Source organism: Chenopodium album, chromosome 10 (genome assembly GCF_948465745.1).
Source record: "Chenopodium album chromosome 10, dcCheAlbu1.1, whole genome shotgun sequence".
In the NCBI taxonomy this organism is placed as follows: domain Eukaryota; kingdom Viridiplantae; phylum Streptophyta; class Magnoliopsida; order Caryophyllales; family Amaranthaceae; genus Chenopodium; species Chenopodium album.
In genome coordinates this window covers 8,337,619-8,360,415 of record NC_137843.1, presented here as the reverse complement: position 1 = coordinate 8,360,415, position 22,797 = coordinate 8,337,619, and the positions used below count along the sequence as shown (strand labels likewise).

Sequence of the window (22,797 nt, the reverse complement as noted above, 5' to 3'; positions counted from 1 at the left end):
GATACGTTGATAAGGGTTAATAATAGAAGATGATGTTAAACATCAAAGGTATAGCTCCGCTAATATAGATGTTTTTTTTTTTTTTTTTTTTTTTTGGGGGGGGGGGGGGGGTGCTATAATAGAATAATTATTTCTATATGGGAATGTGTTAGAGGTGGGAACGACCATTATGAAGGGATTTGAAGTGGGAACGATACGTTGATACGACTACAGGTCTATAGTAGTTCTATTACCATCCAAGGGCAAGGGAAATTACTACTACAACAGTATAGATCAAGTTTAAAAGTGATGAATTCATTGCTCAAAAAAAAAAAGAAAAAAAAAAAGAAAAAAGGTGATGAATTCAAATCAACATTAACCTCAATCAAAATATTGTACAAGGGAAACCAGCAGGGAACAATTCAGATTTGTAGCAAACAAAATTATGAGAAATTAGATATTCACAGTTTCCAACATTTTTACACTCCTATTATCACAGGAAAAAAAAAAAAAAAAAAAAAAAAAAAAAAAAAAAAAAAAAAAAAAAAAAAAACTAAGCCTGAAGTAATTCTTTGTGAAATTACAAAATCAATCATCTGAGATTTGGTCAGATGATAAATTCTCTAACACATCCTGTCAGTCTGTGACCCTGTCAAAACTCCAATTATAATTCTATAAATAGATATTAAGATTCCAATTTTATACATTTTGTCAATAGCATATGCACTCGTCCTCTCCCTCCGGTCTGTACAGCTAAGTTGCTATGCAAAGGAGCAATTCCCACCAGAATAATTGCGGTTGTGAAAAGATACTTTCCTGTTTTTCATCTTGAACATCTATAGAATTCATGAGAGACTACGTGAACATCAAAAGAGATCGTGACAGATCTACATGCATCAGTCGTCATGTTCATCTTCTTCGTCAAGAGACTTGTGAGATCCTGAACCCAAACCTAGACATTTCAGGAAGGCTTCTTTTGCAAAATCAAAATAACGGCATGGGTGGAAGAAACGTTTTGAAACTGTGGCAGAAGGTAAATCCTTCACAGAAGAATCCCTTTCCCCGACACACCTCACTCTGTTGCTAGGCGTGGTAGTAATTTCCCTCCTGGAATCATGATATCCAGCTACCTGCTGATATAACTAATTTTTTTAATATTTATTTCATAGATTCAGAATTCTAAAGCAAACAAGGAAATTGGGAATCCTATGAAACCTTATATAGAGAGACTAAATATATCTGTATGACTGTTCATAGCTTTTTCTCCCCAAAATCATGAGATAAACCACATCCGTCAATTCCACCCCCCCCCCCCCCCCCAAACGCTCTCCTTCATGTCATCTCTTGAAGGAGAGATTGGAGAAAAGAAAATAAAAGTTAACAGAACAACTAAGTTTTTAGACACATGGATATATTATCATTCACCCAACCAACTTCCAGAACATGTCGACCAATTACTCTTTACCGAAGATAAGCACTAGAACTAAGCTCTCTTTACCAATAAGACTTTTCCCAAAATTAATCTTTTGTGGTGAATTTCATCCATAGGTCTTACTAATCATCTCAGGAGAAATCTGTTTGGTGAGGTGTGGATCAACTTCATTGTTCATAATAATAAATTCTTACAAGAGATGCAGGCTATGTTCTTTCACCTGAAAACCTCTTTTAGGAACAATTACATCATATCTGAATTTATAAGACCTAATCTGAACTTATCTTTGCTGTCAAAGAAACTGGTAACCCTTTATTCAAACTTGTCACAGCTTACCTGATTATCTTCAAATGTCAAATTGAAATTTTAGATTATCATATAACACCCCAATGCCACTACGACAGAAATTCCCAACCAAAGGAATAGTTGTCTTATTGTACATGGTCTTACCACTACGATAGCGAAGAGGCTCTATCTAACACTCGTGAAAAGAATTTCCTAGGACTCTCAGTATGAAGGTGATTGAATGACTTCGTACTTTAGTACTTCCACAGAAATATGGAGTACATTAAAGGAGAGTTCAGAGCGTGAATCATGATATTCATAAAGCAGCTCACTTTGATTGGACCAAATTACTGGTTCAAGTTGAACTTTCTAGGTTTAAATTCAGGATACTTCCAAGAAATTTCAACAAACATATTCTAGCAAGGACGAAGTGGGAGAATTTGTCTCCACACAGCACACAGCAAGCCTGTGCATGAATTCACATGGAAGAGCACAATGGAAACAATAATGTGCTTTATCAGAATTATCACAATCACAACTAAGAATTCAGCCTATTTCATAAGTCACATTTTTTAGAGGGCATGTGACATTTAGGATTATATCCAGATGGTGATAAATGCATATACTACTGAAACACTTTATCAACCCTGGTGACAAAATCTATTATGACCAATATCAACCAAGCAAAAACAAAATCCATATAGAGAAGCTCTTTTGAGGACCTATATCTAATTGCATATATGTTCATCCCTGGTTATATATGAAATCCCTTCATAAAAAGTATAGGTGTCGGTGGCAAAGCAAAAGTTGAATTACAAGTTTCTCCACTGACCGGCTGACCCCCACCTCCCCTTTCAAAAGGAGTTAGAAACATAGGGGGGAAGTTTGGTCTCTAGCTTGGGTTCAAAATATATAGTTAGAAACATAGAGGGAAGGTTCAGTTACTAGCTATGATTCAAAATAACATGACATGTAAAGGGAAAATTTCGCTCATTAGCTTTGATTCAGACTAGAAGTGCACGACTGCACGTACCATAATATTCTAGATAAACCTAGCAATCACAGTCCAGAGCTCTTGCATACATGTGAAGTTGCATTAACAAACTTGAACATTATTAAATGGACAATTAGCCATCATAGTAATTTGATAAAAGAACAGGCAACAGAGAGGATTACTTCCATGGCTATCAGGTTGATTATCTCCTTTTTTCCCCCTTCTACTATTAATATCCCAGGGGGGCAAACGAAGGATTCGGATGACTATAATCCATATTTGGCATGTCGGGACTGGGGATCATCACGAAATCATACTGAATCTTATACACTCTAGGTTTAGCTGTATCAAATGTGCAACCTGAGATTATGTCTTCCATATGATTTCCTCTAATCTACACCATTAAACAATTAAGAAAGCTCCTGTCTCATCCCATTCATATCCTCCAGGACAAATCATAATAGTACAATTTTTCTAAACTGCCTTCTCTATCAATTTATACCAATCTTCGTTTCGAGATCACGAAAATGAAGCCCATATCAATACAGCAGTAAATTATTGTTAGTGTATATTTGCAAATTCTACAAGTCCACATCTTCATCTTTCTCCAATATACCCCCAACAAAATCCAACATTTCCACAAAAACTCAGTTCAAAAATTAAGGGTCAGCATTGGATTATTTTCAATCACAAATCATTCCACAACATTCCTAGCACCCTGATTATTCTCACCTAATTAAATTAGCTAATCTCATCTCAACAACTTATAGTCAACCCAAAACAAAATACCCAGTAAATTAGATTATTTCAGCATATAAATATCTCAAATTCAACTCAAAAAAATGTAAATTGATCAGCAATTCACAAACTTTTTTTTTTAATTCAATAACTAAACCATACAAAATATAATCACAAAAAAAATAGAGAGAATGCAGATGAAATTCGCACCTGGGTACTTGAAGAACAGCTGGAAGAAATCTTTAAATCCGAAGAATTGCTTGTAGAAGAAGAATCAAGAACAAAAATATCAAAGTAAGAGAGCAAAATTGTGAAGGTTAGAAGAAACATAACCAAAATTTGAATCCAAATAAGCCATGGAATTTTGAAGTTTTCTAGTACAAAATCATCCCCTAAATCAAACATATTTTTTACTTCAAATCCCAGAAAAATTGGGGAAAATTTGGTGGGAATTGAAGATTAAAAATAAGAGAGCAAAAGGGGGGAAAAGGGTGGGCAACTAACTAGCTGGTGCTTGGTGGGGTGGTGGGTGAGGAGAGAGAAAATGTAAATTAGTGGGGTTTTTTAGAGGAATTTTGTTTTGTTTAAGGAGAAAGTTCATGTGATTATCAAGTCAAAACCCAGAAATTATTAGTGTTTTTGGTGTTGTTAATCAATTTGATTGAGTTGATAAAGAGGACAAGTGGTGATGATGTTGATAGCTTGTAGATGGTTCAATTGTAGCAACACTCGGAGTCTCGAACTCAGTACTCAGTAGGTTATGAGTAGTTTTGAAAAATGTGTTAGAGGGTTATGAGCAAAATGTTTATAATTGTTATGAAACTGAAAATTAAAATAAGAATCTTCCAAACGAATGCCCCCGGTAGTTGGATAAGTATTTAAAATATCACCTAAAGTGGTATTAATTTGAAAAAGCATGACAAAATCATGCGTTGATCGATGTAATTGATGTTAATTTTTAATTTAATATTTTTACTTTTAGCTAGCTTATCCAACGCCCCGAGGACGTTCATTAACTTTTGCTTTATTAAAGGATGAAAGTATTTAACAATGAGTTAAGTTGACTGTTCATGTGATTGTATAGTCGGATATCAAAACAACATTTAAAAAATCAAAAATAATTAGGGCAGCGTTGCTAATCTGGATGATAATGATGGGGTTGTTACTTGTTTGATTGTGCTTGTTCAAATTCAATAATAGTCCAACTCATTCAAGTAGCCTTAAAATTACGGCTAGAAGCCTAGAATTCCCTACATAGTCGTTGCTCCCACGTCACGCTTTTTTATGCTTAAAATTTGGTACATTTTATATTTGTAATTATGGGCTTTGTTTGTTTGCTACAAGTTTTATTTAATCATGCAACAATTATTATGGGCTAGTGAGGCCAACAAGGGTCCAACTTCATTATGTGTTATGCAGTTATGTTTGGTCCAGTTCTTATTTTTTCTCTTTGGGTAGATCTTCAAGAGAAATTCTGCTTAATACTCATTACTGTTAACACGTTTTTTATTAGTTAAAAAGTTTTGACTTTAGCACTATTCACACACTCTCCTTTGATCATGTTTTGTGTTTTATATATAATGAAAAATATAGTCATGTGGAATCTTGTTAGATTCGTCACAATATATATTTTCTAATTATCAACTTTCATAATTTTTGCTTATAAGTAATTAAAGATATTAATAGTTGAATTTATGCATTGGCAAACGTGACTAAAGAAATTTTGCGTAGTATTATCCTATACCAAAACACTTATACATTGTTATTTACAAATGTGAATATTTTAAGTTTTGTTATTATTACTTGTAAAGTCGTAATAGAATTTTTGTTGGTATATTAAGATGATACCATCAACATGCAACTATATACCAAAATTAAATCCACAGATGACTCAAATTACCAGAGGCCGAGAAATTCTTAGATCTTGAACAAGAATGCCAAAATTATACAAAAAATATTACAAATTACAAGTACTTACTAAGAGTTAGGTTTATGTATAGGTTCGATTTTTAATCTATTTGGCTAAAGTCGAGCTCACTACTCTTTTTAGCTTAGTAGATATTTTGGCTCATTTTAGAATCTATTAATGAGCAAAAAAAAAATTACTCAATGTACTTATCTCTATGCACAACCAAGTGCATTTAACAGTTAACACTTTATATTATCTCGCTCTTTAGACATCAAAGTTGTGTGAATATGTCAAGCTATTAGTTGAAATTAATGAACAACTCCTTGTACTCTGGAGGCGTTCTCTTTTTCTACTCTTCAAATATGCAAAATTACAGAGCATTTCAGTATATATAATATCATAATATGTCATTTTCTTCTTGTTATCTCTAGTATTCTAGACTAATGATTGAACATTACTTTTCGATAAAAAAAATATTAAAAAAAATCTAGAATGGATAATCATAATTGTGGATCACAATTCACAATCAGCTAAAAAAAGACATAAACATAAAGAGAAAAGAAAAACAACAGTGGAATGACATACATGATTGGGAAATAAGGCAAAAAGATGGACACAACTCACACAAGTACCATCAAATCCAACTACGAGTACCTTATTATCATCTACAGAAAATTACTGTTACTTTTACCTTGACATGAATTGAAATAATTATGTGAGTTAATAATCACCTTAAAAGCATAACAAAAGTAAGAAGAAAGTAATATACACTTTATCTATACTATATATTAAAAGACGTTTCTAAATAAGTTAAGGTGTCACGTGTGGCTATTCTCATTTTTTACTCCATATGCTTAAGCCATGTGACACTCTCTCATTAAAATCCGATTTTCAGGCCCTGTTTAGTTCGCCTTATATTTGCTTATCTGAACTTATCTGATCTGATCTAGTCTGGTCTGATCTGATCTAAATGTCAGATTTGACCAAACTTTGACCTTAAATATACGATAATCTATACGGGAAAAATATATCAAGCGGGGTCTTGTTAGATTCATAATTATGTGAATTTTATTAATATGTGATTTTCATAATTTTTTCATAACGAAATTAAAGATATTTAGCGATAAAAAAACTGCACATAAAACGATGATTGATTTGAACTTATTTCTTCTGTTCTGAACTGACCTTAAGTTTAAAACTCTAAGGTATTAACCACTAATACATTATCATATTACATGCTATGGAGTATTTAATAAAAATTAAATACTTTTATTAAGATTTTTATCAAGGAAATAATGCAGTAATTCGGGCCTCGGGGCATCACCCGGGCGTAATAACTAGTTAATAGGTTAAAACAATGTAAAGTCAATTAATTTTATTTCCTCCCATTAATTTCAATAGTACAAAGAGTAGACCACATCAACGTAGTAATATAGTATGGACGTATATTATTAACCTATCATATGTTTGAATATTCAGCAATAAAATAAATTTAAATTACAAAATCATGGACAGAATTGACAGAAAATGTTTCATATATTTTGACATTTTTATATTTCTTTAATGAAATTTTTTGACAGGTTCTTGGTGGGTGTTTAGGCAAATCTCAACAAGGACGTATGAGAATTTGCTAGGTTTGAGGGGTAATAACAATCATACTACCAAAAGCATATAAAATAGCAGTAAAGCAATAATAAAGCAATAGATAAGCAATGAATAAACGATAAATAAACAGAATGAACTCTACTATGAAAAGAGTAAGTTAAGAAATACAATACTGAATAAGGACTAGCCTCCTTCTTTAGTAGGGACGAAGCTCCGTAGATAAATGCAGAGTAATTCTATTATATTTAGAGTATATGTGCGTACATGGATGCTCAAAATGTCTAGTTTATGCTTATTTATACCCAGGGATCTCTAGGGTTTACAAAGATATTCGGAATATATTCAAAATAAAGAAGATCTTCTTGAGTTATCTTCTTCCCTGTTCTGTAGGTGTATTTTTGGCAAGTATCTCTTTGATTGATATCCTTGATGCTGCTTTCCTTGTTTATTCTAATCAAGCCGTTTTGCTCATTTTGTTGATGTATTGCTTCTTGGACTGGTGCCCTAAATGTAATGGGTCGTATTACAATACGGGCCCAACAATTGCCCCTAATTTTTATTTCCAAGTATTTGGAAGTGAAAATTACTTAAAGAAAACTCCAGAGAATATTTCGAATTTCAGAAATTGTTCCAACGGTTAGCAAAATAGAAAGTGGAGGCAGTTTTAAGGCAACTCCCTCGATAACTGTGAAGGGCGGTTTATTTCCGTCTTTGGTATTTATTGGGTGTGCAGGCTATTGTCTAATCACTTCAATTGCTTTGCCCCAATTTCAATTTCATCAGGTATTTTCTCTCTCTTCTCTATTTGCTCTGTTTTACACTGTACTTTTTCTTTGTTTTTTTTTGTGATGGATGATCATGTGAGGGTGGTGTTTGCTGGGGTGGATGAGGGTGTGAAAAGGCCAAACTTGGTGGCGCAAAACGTTTTTCCTGTCAAGGATACCTATCCTTCCACCATTACGAAGGAGGAAGTTCAGAATATTGCTGCAATTGCGCGTTTTCCTGATGGGGTTGTGGTGAAAATTCCATCACCTAGGGAGAGGGCTGACTGGACTGCTCCCGGTTGGGTGTGTTTCTTTGAGTACCCCTTTGTAATTGGGCACACTTTTCCTTTTTCTGCTCTTGTTCGTCAATTCCTTCTTAGAGTTAGGGTTTCGCCTTGTTAATTGTTGCCCCAGACTTGGAGGGTGTTGAGAATTCTGGATTTGCTGAGTATAAAATTGGGTATAGAACTTGATGTGAGGGACTTGTGTTACCCTTATACTATTAGGACCAGTGGTAAAGGTCGAGTTGGCCTTCGCCTGAAGGATGGTGTTGGTCCTCTGGTGACTGACTTGGAGAAGGCTTTTGACAAGAAGTGGTATCACAAGTTCTTCTTTGTGAGGATTGATACGTTGAGTGATGATTGTGATTTTTTTTATTGACACTGTTGAGGCTGAAGGTATTCTGTTTTCTTATGCTTTTATGTTCTTCTTTTCTTCTTTGTTGATTTGGGCTTATTTGCTTGTTGGTTGCAGTGAGTAAATTGAAGCAGCGCTCTCAGTCTCCATCTTTGATAGACAAGTTGTATGAGTTGAGTGCAGACGAGAGATCTTTCATCAGGTTGACACAACCTGAAGCAGTTGTTCAAATTAAATCCTTGGACGAATCTGATTCTGAACAGAAAGTTGCCCCAACCATGTCTCAAGGTTTGTTTTCTTTCTTTCTTGTGAGTTTCGATGTTTTGCTGTACTTATAATTTTGTGAATGTGTGGTTGATGTCGGTTTGCTTGTTTAGTTTGTGGGTTTTTAATCTTGGATCGGTTGTATCCTTGTTGAATATACTTGTATACAATTGTTAATCTATTTGATCCAATTAGCGTCCTTGCTGTATATATTTGTTGTGATCCTTGTTGTATATATTTGCTGTGTTTCTTGTTGCATTACTTTTTGAAACAACTATGTTCCTTGCAGATACATCAAGGTCACTAAGGTCTCATGATCTTCTTAGCTCATCTTCCATCTTGGGTCGTCTTAAGTCTCGCTCGTCCCCCCAGACTTCTGAGGCTGTTCCCATCAAGATGGTTGCTCCTAAGGGTGTCCCTCCTCCGCCTCCGTCTCGTGCTAGTCTCAAGAGGAAGTTGGAGGTGCCTATTGATGTTGACGCTGCTGAGTTTTCTTTTGACTCCCTTGCTCCGCATGTAGATACCCTGTTGTTTCCTTCCTTCAAGGATCGCCAATCTTCGATGACTTTTGCTGACCTTTCACAAGAGGCGGCCGTACAGTCTTTCCAGGTATAGTATACTCCAAAAAAATTTTTAAATAAAATCGACCTTATTGAAATATGTTCCTTACATTTCATCTTTGCTGTGCAGAGTCTCCAGTCCTGCCTTGGTGTTTTAGGCAAAGTGTCAGAATTTTCTCGGGTGTATGAGGCTATGAAGAAGGAACGTGATGCTCTGTCTGACAAGTACAAGGCTGCTACTGAGGCTTTGAAGGCTGAACGGACTAAGCATCGGGACTGCATTTCTGAGCGGGATGGGCTGAAGGGTACCTTGAAGGAAGCTGCTAACGAGGCCATTGATGCTGCTACGTACTACTACGGGAAGGCGCGTCTTGAGATGATGGAGGAGTTTCAGCAAGGAAAGCATGAGGCTTGGGACTATAATGGTGATAAGGCTTCTTTTGAGAAGGCGTTTCCTGAAGGGACTGCTGCTCCTGGCTCACTACTGCCGAGCTTTGCTGATGAGGAAGTGAATTCTCCTCACAATGAAGAAATTAAGGATGCCCCAGAGGTGATGAAGCCTGTTGCTGAAGAAGTAGCTCCTGCTGACAACATGGGGGAGAATTAGTTTAGCTGGTGCTGTGTCATCTTTTTTAAAAAAAATGTAAAACTTTGAATGCTGTTTCTGTTTACTGCCTTAGTGCAGTTTGGATAATTTGTTTTTATTTTGTGCTACACTTCTGTAGCTGGATGCTTTGTTTAATTTTGTTGCAATGCAACTAAGTATTTCTATCTTCCTTGCTGTGTGATTATCTTTTCTGTATAGTGTGTTGTGATTGCAGCTGTATCACGAATGTATTACAGTTGTATTACAGTTGTATTACAGAAGTATTATAGTTGTATTACAGTAGTGATGCTACTTACATGTGTTTGTATGTCTTGTAAGGATAGTAGGTCTGTTCTTTTCAGGAATGACTTGTCTTTGTTCTGTAGTGAAGGGACTTGTTGCATTCTTGCTCAGTAATGTCAGTCGTGTTCCTTGCAAAACAGAAGAAGGTGAGGGGTGGCCGTGGGTTTCCCCAACGGCCCTCCGATGCCAAAGTCAGTACTCGTAATGATCATAAAGTAAATTGACAAAAGATAGAGATAGATTAGTACCTTTCGTGCTGATTTTGGCTGTTGGAGATTTTTGTGTTTTTCTGTTTTCTGTTTTTGTTGTATTTTTGCTTGTTTTCCTGTTTTTTGTGTTTTCTTTTTTGTAAATTAAAAGACAAAATAGAAATAACAACTGCGTACCTTTCTTCAGAAATGATATAACTTTAAATGTGCTGCGTTCCAGCTTCGCTGCACTTCTTTTCCTTCTGCACTCTTGAGTCTGTATGCTCCATTACCTACTACCTTGGTGATTTCATAGGGTCCTTCCCAATTGGGTGCTAGCTTTCCTGCATTGACTTCCTTGGTGTTTTCGTATACCTTTCTGAGGACCCAATCTCCTAGCTTGAAGACTTTAACTCTAACGTTCTTGTTGAAGGATCTTGCTACTTCCTGTTGATATGCTGCCATTCTCATTTGTGCATCTTCCCTTAGTTCCTCCACTGTGTCTAAATTGTGAATTAGTTCTGCTTGATTTCTTTCTTCTGTCATTAGCCCGTACCTTGCTATAGGCACTTCTACCTCTGTTGGGATTACTGCTTCACATCCGTACACCAGTGAGAAAGGGGTATGACCTGTAGCGCCTTTAGGAGTTGTCCTGTCTACCCACAATATGTTGGGTAGTTCGTCTGCCCATTTTCCTTTGGCTCCTTCCAGCCTTTTCTTCATGTTGCCTATAAGGACTTTGTTGCTTGATTCTGCTTGTCCATTTGCTTGTGGGTATCTTGGTGTAGATGTGATAAGGGAGATGTTCCATTCCTTACAGAACTTGGTGGTTTTGTTGCTGATGAATTGGGACCCATTGTCTGTAATGATCTCTGCTGGTACCCCGAATCTGCTTAGAATGTTCCTCTTTATAAATGAAATGACGTGCTTATCCTTGATCTCCTTGTACGCTTCTGCTTCAATCCATTTGGAAAAGTAGTCTGTCATTGCTAAGAAGTACACTCTCTGTCCTGATGACGGTGGTAGCTTTACTATATCCATTCCCCACTTCATAAATGGCCACGGTGTCAATGTTGGGTGTAATTCCTCTGATGGCTTGTGTGTCAAGGGCGCATGTTTTTGGCATGCTAGGAACTTCTTGGCGAACTCAGCTGCATCCTTCCTCATACTGGGCCAGTAGTATCCCATTCTAAGTGCTCTGTTGGCTAGATTCCTTCCTCCGGAGTGATTTCCGCACTCTCCACTGTGTAGGGATTGTAAGACTTGCTGAGCTTCTTTTCTTTCCAGGCATCTTAAGAAAGGTCCTGCTGCAGATTTCTTGAAGAGTACATTGCTGATTAGGCAGTACTTGGAGGCTTTCTGAGCGAATGCTTGAGCTGTTACTTTCCATGTTGGTTTCGTGTTGCCCAGGAGGTATTCTTTCAGAGGTGTTATCCAACTGTTGTCTTCTTCTTCTGTAGGGCCTGTTTGAATTTCGTAGACACTCATAGTTGATTCCTTCTCTATGGCTGGTGAGAGTACATGTACTAGTGGGATTGCCCCAAATTCTTCTGGATTGATGTTTGACCCCAAATTTGCCAATGCGTCTGCTTCGGTGTTCAGGTTTCGGGGTACTTGTTCTATCTTGAACTCCTTAAATTCTTTGATGAGCTTCTTTGTGACTTCTAGGTAGGCAATCATTCTAGCGTCTTTTGCTGCATACTGCCCGTTGACTTGGTTTACCATGAGTAGGGAATCAGAAATGACTTCAAGGTGTTGTATCTTCATGTCCTTTGCAACGGTTAGCCCTGTGATTAGTGCTTCATATTCAGCTTCATTATTGGTAGCTTTAAAGTTACACCTTATTGCCTGTGCTATTTTTGTAGGAGTTTATAGGTACTACGCAGCGGAAATAACATATATGAATCATATTCAATAAAGTACCTAATCCCAAGAATCGCATGCATAACACACAAGACACATAATCATACCTTTGAAGCGTGAATTCCACGAAGCTATTCGACAGGCAAATCAGGGAGAGAATAGAGCCCCAAGTGTTGCTCCTCTACTTAGTCCACGAGATTCGAACGAGCCGTCCACCAATACTAGATTGGTCGAGTGATTGAGGAAAACCGCGATCACCACCTTTTCGGACAACCGACCACCGCACGAACCACCACCACCACGAGACACTACCGCGCCTAGGAGGAGGAGAGAGCCGTGAGAGAGGGAGTATGAGAGGAGGTTGGTTTCGTGTTTGCTAATTAGGGTTTGATCTAAATGATCAGTTAATTCCTTCTATGCAAACCTAGGCACCTAGTCTATTTATAATCTCATTATAATTAGACTAGGGCACGAAGCCCAATAGCCTCTCATAGACCCTACATGGCCGGCCACCTAGAGTGATGAGGCCCATGATGGGCCTCGTCCTCTAATGCTCGATCTAGCCCCTTTGTGTGACCTTATAGGATCCGTCCAATTGGGCTTTGGCCTATTTTACTAGTCCAAAGATCGTAAGTACCTCTAGCTATGGCAAAACGACGACCCAAATGTCCGGACTTAATTATCTCCATAATTTGATCCAATTATATATCTAGTAATTGCACACGACGAAGACATAACTCCTTCAATCTCCCACTTGTCTGAGACAAGGGTGCAATATTCAAATTCCTTAAGTCAATGTATATGTCGATTTGATAATATGATTGCATCACATGTCGAGATCATATTAATCTACAAATCGTTTCTTGAAATCTGAGTTAGAATTACAAAACCAAATGATTACTGAGTAATGCATTTGAACGCGGCCACGTATTTTCTGAATTCTCCCTCTTCAAGCGGCCATGACACATTTCCTAATTTAATAGGTAGACTCTATCCAATCTTGTGGCAACAAGCCTCCCACTCAACTTCTGAAATAACCGGGAAACATCCTTTATAATCTCCAGTTACGGGTAGACGTTTGAATGTACCACAGTTATAACATCCATTGAACGAAATCAATGTTCCACTCATGTCAAAGGAATCCACTAATATATACGGAAGCTCTATACTTGAACTTCAAAGTAGGTCAATAGTTCGATCATGCATCATTCATGCATATCCAAGTGATTGATCGAGCATCACTATGCCCCTATAGCCCATGAAACCGAGCTATCCAATCAATCTTACATGCTAGTCCATTTATTGAAATCATTTATTTCCACTTTAATGATTTCGAACTAGGAACTTAAATAATATACGGATTTTGTTCACCTGTGGGGTTTCATACACCAGGTCTCTAAAATAGATAACCTGATGAGCCCATCAATCCATAATTATTTTGGACATTTTATTTAATTTCAAAACCATAATTAAATAAGAGAAATAATAATTTCTATTTTAAACATAATTCTGCAAATTGATGTATTTTCTTATGTAATATGTTTCCACAAACATACACAACTTAAATTTACATAATTTGCTTCAATCCAAGACTTTAATATGACTTTCATACCTTTGTCTATGGAAGGGGTTTAGTGATTTCTCACTCATAATAAAACTTTGCAGAACGTGACCTTCCGCCGGTCAATGATCTCATAACTGAGGCGATATCTCATATCCATTTGCTTGGATTTGTGATGTGACCCTGGCTCCTTTGTTCTTGGGCAAAGGTGACCCTTTAGTCATATTACATTTCAATCCAAACTTCCTCTATAACTATCCGACTATAGCTTAATACACATATTCTGACATTGAGCATGCAATAGTGCTCTGCTTTGAACTTTTCAAGCTCACTGTATTTCTCCATATTGACAAAATTGTGCGTCTAGATCAAAATCTAGAGTCATCTTGCCTGTTTGGAAAGAACTTGCATTCGTAAAACCTTTGACAACTTGTTTACTTTTAACACCATAAACTAGAAAAATTCCTTTAACGCTTCTCAAGTACTCAAGGATTTGTTCTTGGTAACTTTCCGTATGCTTATTCTGTATTTGCTTGAAACTTGCTACACATGCACAAGTCATATGTAACAACTTGCTTTGTACATTTCATGGTACATGTAATGGTCCCTTTTGCAAAAGCATTAGGTCCACTGCCTTTACAACTCAACTCAACTAGCTTTTAAGGCACTGAGTTTTACTGAGTGTAAAACCATGAGACATGGGAAGAGATCCTCTTTTAGAATCTTGCATCTTGAACTCGTCAAGAACCTTATCAACATAAGTCTCTTGATTTGGTCCAGTCATCCTTCAAGATTCACTTTGTGGATTTTGATTCCCAATATGTACTCAACATCTCCTAAGTCTCCCATATAGAAACAATCTTTCTAACCATTGCTTGATTTATTCAAGCTTTGATATATCATTTCATATGAAATGTATGTCAACTACATACTAGACTAAGAAGATCAATTGCTCCCACTAAACTTCTTGTTTCTACAAGATTTCTTTTCCATTCTTCCAAGGTAATCAAACTGTTTGATTTCCTAATGAATATTTCAACTCCTTAATGCTTACTTCAATCCATAAATGAATTTCTGAAGTTTGCAAAACTTTCTAGGAATTTCTGGAATTCAAAACTTAAGTTGTATCATATACATCCCATCCATCAAGAACATTTCATGAAGGTGATTTTGATTTCCATAACTAGAAATAATCCGAATAGGCTTACATGCCTAATAGGTTTGACCCTATTTGTAAGACTATCATGGACTAGCACATCTTTACAGACATGGAGTCCATTCTGGATTTCTTGGCTTTAAGCCATTTCCTGAGTTGGCACTTGTCCAAAGCTTGCTTGTAGGTATGGATTCCAACCATTCCAATAGGAAAATTTTAGAATCCACCTTTTACTAGAATTTCAACAAACTGTTTGTTTTAATCCTAAGTAACCTACGATAGGTGTGAGCTACAATAGAATTATTCTCTTCAACTCTTTGAAGTATTTCATTCTAGTGGGACGATAGAAGTCTCGCTACTTGAATTAGCTTGCTTCGACACATGTTTTATCAAATTAGCTGATTTCATGCGCATTCGTCTCTAATGTAGTGTTATCTACATCCATTTGTTGCTCGTCTCGAATCTCATCGAGATCTAACTTTACTCCCACTTGGCTTTGTAGGAAGACATTTCTTTCTATAAAGACACTATCGCGAGCAACAAAAATTTTGTTTCTACGCGATTGTAGGAATAATACCTCTGATTTTATGGTTTATTATGTCATCTTTGTAAACAATTTACATAGTTTTCATATTCCCTCAATCCTGTTTAGAAAAGATTACTTTGGAACATTTCCAGTCTATAACATTTATGACATCTTTTCTACTGCTTTGGTTAAGTTTCTGTTTAGTATATTCGCAATTGTTGTTGTTCTAATGCATATCCTCAAAACGATATTTGTAAATCATTAAATCTTGGATCGAACCATGGCAAGCAAAGTTTGATTCCTACTTTATACATACATTTTAATTGTAATGTTCCTGGATTGTGAACTAATTCAACAATTCCTTTAGATGATCATTTGTTTTGAGTTAAATATTTATCACAACAATCATTTGTGGTGCTAAATTGTTTATCTCAAACTTGATTTTACATTTCATTTTGGAATTTTGAACATTTCAATGATTCCAACTTCTATTTCATTAAGTAATTATCGACATATTTACTTAAATCGTTAATAAAAGCAATGAAATAGTTAAATCCTTTTGCTAAATCTTGAATTTATGGTACACACACATCATATGTTTGTGTTCCAAAACGTCATTTTAGCTCTTTTACCCTTTCAACTAAAAGGTAACTTGGTCATTATAACTTATCAAGCATGACTTCTAATTCTTAAGTGATTCATAATCATATAAGAGTAAGAGTCCATCCATAACTTTGGATGTGCAAATGGTTTATGTGACCTAATCTTACTTTATTTTAATAAGTTTGCTTTGAATCATCTAAATTCACTTTTGTGATCTACTTATATCAATGTCATAAATAAAAATTAACTCATATCTAGCAAAATGAAAACAAAATATTACCTTGGTCATGAATCAACGTTTGTCCAAGCCAAGTAAAACCAAATCAGTATTCAAAACAAGAAAACCGAAATATTGTCTCATCAAAAACTGGAAATAGTTCTAAATGTCATGATAAACTAATCAGAAATTAAAACTATGAAGCTATCTCTGGCCACTCAAATACTTCTAGTGCACCTTCAAGCTCCATCTCCATGCTAGCTTCACTTGCTTGCAGTTCCTGCGCAACATCATAATGTTAAGCACTGCAACTTGGTATCACATACCTTAGTGAAAGTTAAAATGATTATAACTTAATACCTGAGGTTGATGCTCCATTCTTCTTCTTGAGGAAATCAAGGTATTTCTGGCAATTGTGTTTCCAATGCCCCTTCTTCTTGCAGTAAAAGCATTCACTCTCACTTGCAACTTTGGGTTTTGGATTCGCCTTAGGCTTTTCAGGAGCCTTGGCAACTTGCTTGCCCTTGCTCTTGGCATTAGCCTTTTGCCCCTTCTTCTTGAACCCCTTTCCCTTTTGGATCATAAGAACTTCCTTCTTAGGTTCCTTAGGGATTTGTTTCTCAGCACTAACCAGCATTGCATGCAATTGACTCATAGTCTTTGCATTCGCAGTCATGTTAAAGTTCATGATAAACTGGTTGAAACTTTCTGGAAGTGAATGGAGAATGATGTCTGTTGCCAAATCATCACTAATTGGGTACCCCAGTTTCTCCATACTTTGAATTAGGCCGATCATTTTGAAAACATGATCATGAACTGTGGCACCCTTCTCCATTCTACAATCCATAATCTCACGATGAAGCTCATACCTTTCAACTCTAGCTTGTTTCTTAAACAAAACTTTGAGCTCTTCCATGATTGAATAGGCATCCAGGTCCTCAAAACGCTTTTGAAGACTAGGTTCCATAGTAGCAATCATTAAGCAAGTGATAGGCATAGCTCTATCATGAGCTTCCTTGTGCTTCTTGATATCTGCCGCAGTTGGATTTTCTGGCAGAGGTCCTGGTAATGGGGTATTAATGATATCCTCCTTACCTTCAGATTTCAGAACAAGCCTTAGCATTCTTTCCCAGTTGGAAAAGTTTTCCCCTGTCAACCTATCCTTTTCAAGGAATGGTCGCAAATTGTAAACGTTGCTGTCATTGTTACTACGGCTACCCATCTATGTCAAAATAAGGTAAAGTTTAATAATTATGTTTAATAAATTAAAGTACCACAAAACATATTCATTTGGTAACTTTAAAACACTTTATTCAATAATTAAATGATCCCAATTGAATTTTAAGTGATTCCAAGATCCTTTATTTGTGCAATAATTGACCGGACTGAGGCCCTGCCATCAACCATTACATTTTCAAGGTGAGTAAACTCTTTACTGATTACAACTCTTGTAATTCTTGGTTGAATAATTAACCATCACATGTTTAATTATTACCCTTAGCTTCAAGGTTCTAAACTGATCTTTAGGTAACCTTGTTGAATTTAACCAATTAAAAGTGTAGAACGTGATCTACCCCCACTTCCCCAAGATATATTATGACGCTCTGCTGAGGCCGACCCATCACAAACGATCAAGGTTTTCGTCGGGTTTTTAATTGGAAAAGCTGCATCAATATTACTGGGATCTAGATTCATTATGTTGTGATTATTTAGTGAACTCTAGCGCATCATCAAACAACATTAATAAACCTAAACATGCATAATCTACTAATGCAATAAAATATGACATAGTATGGCCCCTTAGTCCTAAGAAAACTAGAAATGAAAATGCTCCCACTTGAATCATCGTGGATCTTCATCCACCTTGCTCCTTTGGGCCTTCACTTCATGGGCTTCTTTTGGGCTAACACCATTTAAATAACTATTCTATTTACATTAAATAAAAGTTATGAAAATACTCAACGGTACGCAGACCGTATTTAGATTACAAAAATACATCACGATACGCAGATCGTATTTAAGAATCTATGGGCCATACTAGTCTATATATAGCAACATAATATCATATATTATAAAAGTGCCATATAATAAATCACTCAACATGCTTGTCTAAACTATAACATCTGATGATCATAATAAAGACAACGCATTTCCTAAAATATCTTATATTTTAATCATAATTAGATAATATCATATATTATTCATGACGGTTTATAAAATATCATGTATTTAATTTAGTCATGAGATAGAATCAAATCATATTTTAATCTAGAAAGATGATTATCCTAACTAATTTAGGAGATTCTATCCTAATTACTAGCCAATCAAATAATTTTAAAATCAATTACATCCTAATCTAATTATGGGATAATCACATTATTTAAATCAATTATTATCCTTTTGGAATATGCTCAGAATATCCTCATCAATCTTATCCTTAATTAACCACTTTAATTTAGGATAATTATCAAAATAACAAACTAAATATGGATAATATCAAATATAACAACTTTTGAATATTTGATTTTATCCTTAAACAAAAAGATTTTATCCAAATAAAACCAACTTTATCTTTTAAAATAAAAGATCATATTTTGAAAATATTTGAACTTATCCAAAATAAAACCAATTTTATCCCAAAATAATTCGTAATTATCCTGAAATAAATTTTTAAAACAGAATTTTTTTTTTTTTTTTTTTTTGAAAAAAAAACCGCAACCACCAACGCCGGCCACCGTGGTTGGCTAGCCGAAGCTAGCCACGGTGGCTGGCTGCCGTGACAGCAGCCACTGCCGCAAGGGCAGCAGCGTGGCAGCTGCTACTGCTGGGCTGCAGGCCACCGTGCGTGGCCAGCCGAGGCTAGCCACGGTGGCTGGCTGCCTTGCAGCAGCCACTGCCGCGCAAGGCAGCAACACCCCGAGCTGGCAGCCGCGGCAGCAGCCGTGCAACGGTTGCACGCTGCTGCCCACAGCCACCCTAGACCGCCGCCCTCCCTTCCCTCCCTCTTGGACGCCACCTGGTCGGCAGCCGCCGTGGCTGCGCCACCCAGCCGCGGTTGCCGGCCAAAATAAAATAGATTTTTTTTTTTTGTGTTAATTTAATTAAAATAACATTTATCCTAATTAAATTAAATTAATCCATAAGATTAAAATTAAATCATATTCAATTTTAAAATAGGGTTCATCATAAAATTAATCCCAATTTAATTTTAACATTTAAAATTAAATCTATGATCATACATAAAACATTTTTATGCATGAATCAACCTAATTAAAATTATGAAACATAAAACAAATCGAATAAAACCAAAGTCAAGCACAAAAATCATATTTTAGGGCTTGGAATTTTCGAAATTTAGGGTTAGGGTTTTCGAAATTTTCGAAATACTAGGGCATAATTCGGTCTCTTTATGGCTATTTGAGCATAATTAAATCGCATTTAACCGATTCCAAAAGTTTAATCACATTAAAATAATAATCGAACCATAATTAAATTAATTTCTCCCTCTTAATTGATTATAAAATTAACGTGGACATCAAATAATCGTATTATTATGATCTAGCGCGTTAATGCAAGAGGCTATGATACCATTGTAGGAGTTTATAGGTACTACGCAGCGGAAATAACATATATGAATCATATTCAATAAAGTACCTAATCCCAAGAATCGCATGCATAACACACAAGACACATAATCATACCTTTGAAGCGTGAATTCCACGAAGCTATTCGACAGGCAAATCAGGGAGAGAATAGAGCCCCAAGTGTTGCTCCTCTACTTAGTCCACGAGATTCGAACGAGCCGTCCACCAATACTAGATTGGTCGAGTGATTGAGGAAAACCGCGATCACCACCTTTTCGGACAACCGACCACCGCACGAACCACCACCACCACGAGACACTACCGCGCCTAGGAGGAGGAGAGAGCCGTGAGAGAGGGAGTATGAGAGGAGGTTGGTTTCGTGTTTGCTAATTAGGGTTTGATCTAAATGATCAGTTAATTCCTTCTATGCAAACCTAGGCACCTAGTCTATTTATAATCTCATTATAATTAGACTAGGGCACGAAGCCCAATAGCCTCTCATAGACCCTACATGGCCGGCCACCTAGAGTGATGAGGCCCATGATGGGCCTCGTCCTCTAATGCTCGATCTAGCCCCTTTGTGTGACCTTATAGGATCCGTCCAATTGGGCTTTGGCCTATTTTACTAGTCCAAAGATCGTAAGTACCTCTAGCTATGGCAAAACGACGACCCAAATGTCCGGACTTAATTATCTCCATAATTTGATCCAATTATATATCTAGTAATTGCACACGACGAAGACATAACTCCTTCAATCTCCCACTTGTCTGAGACAAGGGTGCAATATTCAAATTCCTTAAGTCAATGTATATGTCGATTTGATAATATGATTGCATCACATGTCGAGATCATATTAATCTACAAATCGTTTCTTGAAATCTGAGTTAGAATTACAAAACCAAATGATTACTGAGTAATGCATTTGAACGCGGCCACGTATTTTCTGAATTCTCCCTCTTCAAGCGGCCATGACACATTTCCTAATTTAATAGGTAGACTCTATCCAATCTTGTGGCAACAAGCCTCCCACTCAACTTCTGAAATAACCGGGAAACATCCTTTATAATCTCCAGTTACGGGTAGACGTTTGAATGTACCACAGTTATAACATCCATTGAACGAAATCAATGTTCCACTCATGTCAAAGGAATCCACTAATATATACGGAAGCTCTATACTTGAACTTCAAAGTAGGTCAATAGTTCGATCATGCATCATTCATGCATATCCAAGTGATTGATCGAGCATCACTATGCCCCTATAGCCCATGAAACCGAGCTATCCAATCAATCTTACATGCTAGTCCATTTATTGAAATCATTTATTTCCACTTTAATGATTTCGAACTAGGAACTTAAATAATATACGGATTTTGTTCACCTGTGGGGTTTCATACACCAGGTCTCTAAAATAGATAACCTGATGAGCCCATCAATCCATAATTATTTTGGACATTTTATTTAATTTCAAAACCATAATTAAATAAGAGAAATAATAATTTCTATTTTAAACATAATTCTGCAAATTGATGTATTTTCTTATGTAATATGTTTCCACAAACATACACAACTTAAATTTACATAATTTGCTTCAATCCAAGACTTTAATATGACTTTCATACCTTTGTCTATGGAAGGGGTTTAGTGATTTCTCACTCATAATAAAACTTTGCAGAACGTGACCTTCCGCCGGTCAATGATCTCATAACTGAGGCGATATCTCATATCCATTTGCTTGGATTTGTGATGTGACCCTGGCTCCTTTGTTCTTGGGCAAAGGTGACCCTTTAGTCATATTACATTTCAATCCAAACTTCCTCTATAACTATCCGACTATAGCTTAATACACATATTCTGACATTGAGCATGCAATAGTGCTCTGCTTTGAACTTTTCAAGCTCACTGTATTTCTCCATATTGACAAAATTATGCGTCTAGATCAAAATCTAGAGTCATCTTGCCTGTTTGGAAAGAACTTGCATTCGTAAAACCTTTGACAACTTGTTTACTTTTAACACCATAAACTAGAAAAATTCCTTTAACGCTTCTCAAGTACTCAAGGATTTGTTCTTGGTAACTTTCCGTATGCTTATTCTGTATTTGCTTGAAACTTGCTACACATGCACAAGTCATATGTAACAACTTGCTTTGTACATTTCATGGTACATGTAATGGTCCCTTTTGCAAAAGCATTAGGTCCACTGCCTTTACAACTCAACTCAACTAGCTTTTAAGGCACTGAGTTTTACTGAGTGTAAAACCATGAGACATGGGAAGAGATCCTCTTTTAGAATCTTGCATCTTGAACTCGTCAAGAACCTTATCAACATAAGTCTCTTGATTTGGTCCAGTCATCCTTCAAGATTCACTTTGTGGATTTTGATTCCCAATATGTACTCAACATCTCCTAAGTCTCCCATATAGAAACAATCTTTCTAACCATTGCTTGATTTATTCAAGCTTTGATATATCATTTCATATGAAATGTATGTCAACTACATACTAGACTAAGAAGATCAATTGCTCCCACTAAACTTCTTGTTTCTACAAGATTTCTTTTCCATTCTTCCAAGGTAATCAAACTGTTTGATTTCCTAATGAATATTTCAACTCCTTAATGCTTACTTCAATCCATAAATGAATTTCTGAAGTTTGCAAAACTTTCTAGGAATTTCTGGAATTCAAAACTTAAGTTGTATCATATACATCCCATCCATCAAGAACATTTCATGAAGGTGATTTTGATTTCCATAACTAGAAATAATCCGAATAGGCTTACATGCCTAATAGGTTTGACCCTATTTGTAAGACTATCATGGACTAGCACATCTTTACAGACATGGAGTCCATTCTGGATTTCTTGGCTTTAAGCCATTTCCTGAGTTGGCACTTGTCCAAAGCTTGCTTGTAGGTATGGATTCCAACCATTCCAATAGGAAAATTTTAGAATCCACCTTTTACTAGAATTTCAACAAACTGTTTGTTTTAATCCTAAGTAACCTACGATAGGTGTGAGCTACAATAGAATTATTCTCTTCAACTCT

At 36.2% G+C, this 22,797-nt stretch overlaps 1 protein-coding gene across 1 annotated transcript; it reads right to left on the bottom strand.

Moving 5' to 3' along the window:
- Window positions 1–10,447: 10,447 nt before the first annotated feature.
- On the bottom strand, window positions 10,448–12,010 carry LOC145564718 (uncharacterized). Its single transcript, XM_081624941.1, has 2 exons — window positions 11,097–12,010; window positions 10,448–10,895 (listed from the first exon to the last, which is right to left on the bottom strand). Exons 1-2 carry the CDS (start codon window positions 12,008–12,010, stop codon window positions 10,448–10,450), a joined length of 1,362 nt encoding a protein of 453 aa, XP_081481067.1.
- Window positions 12,011–22,797: the final 10,787 nt, after the last annotated feature.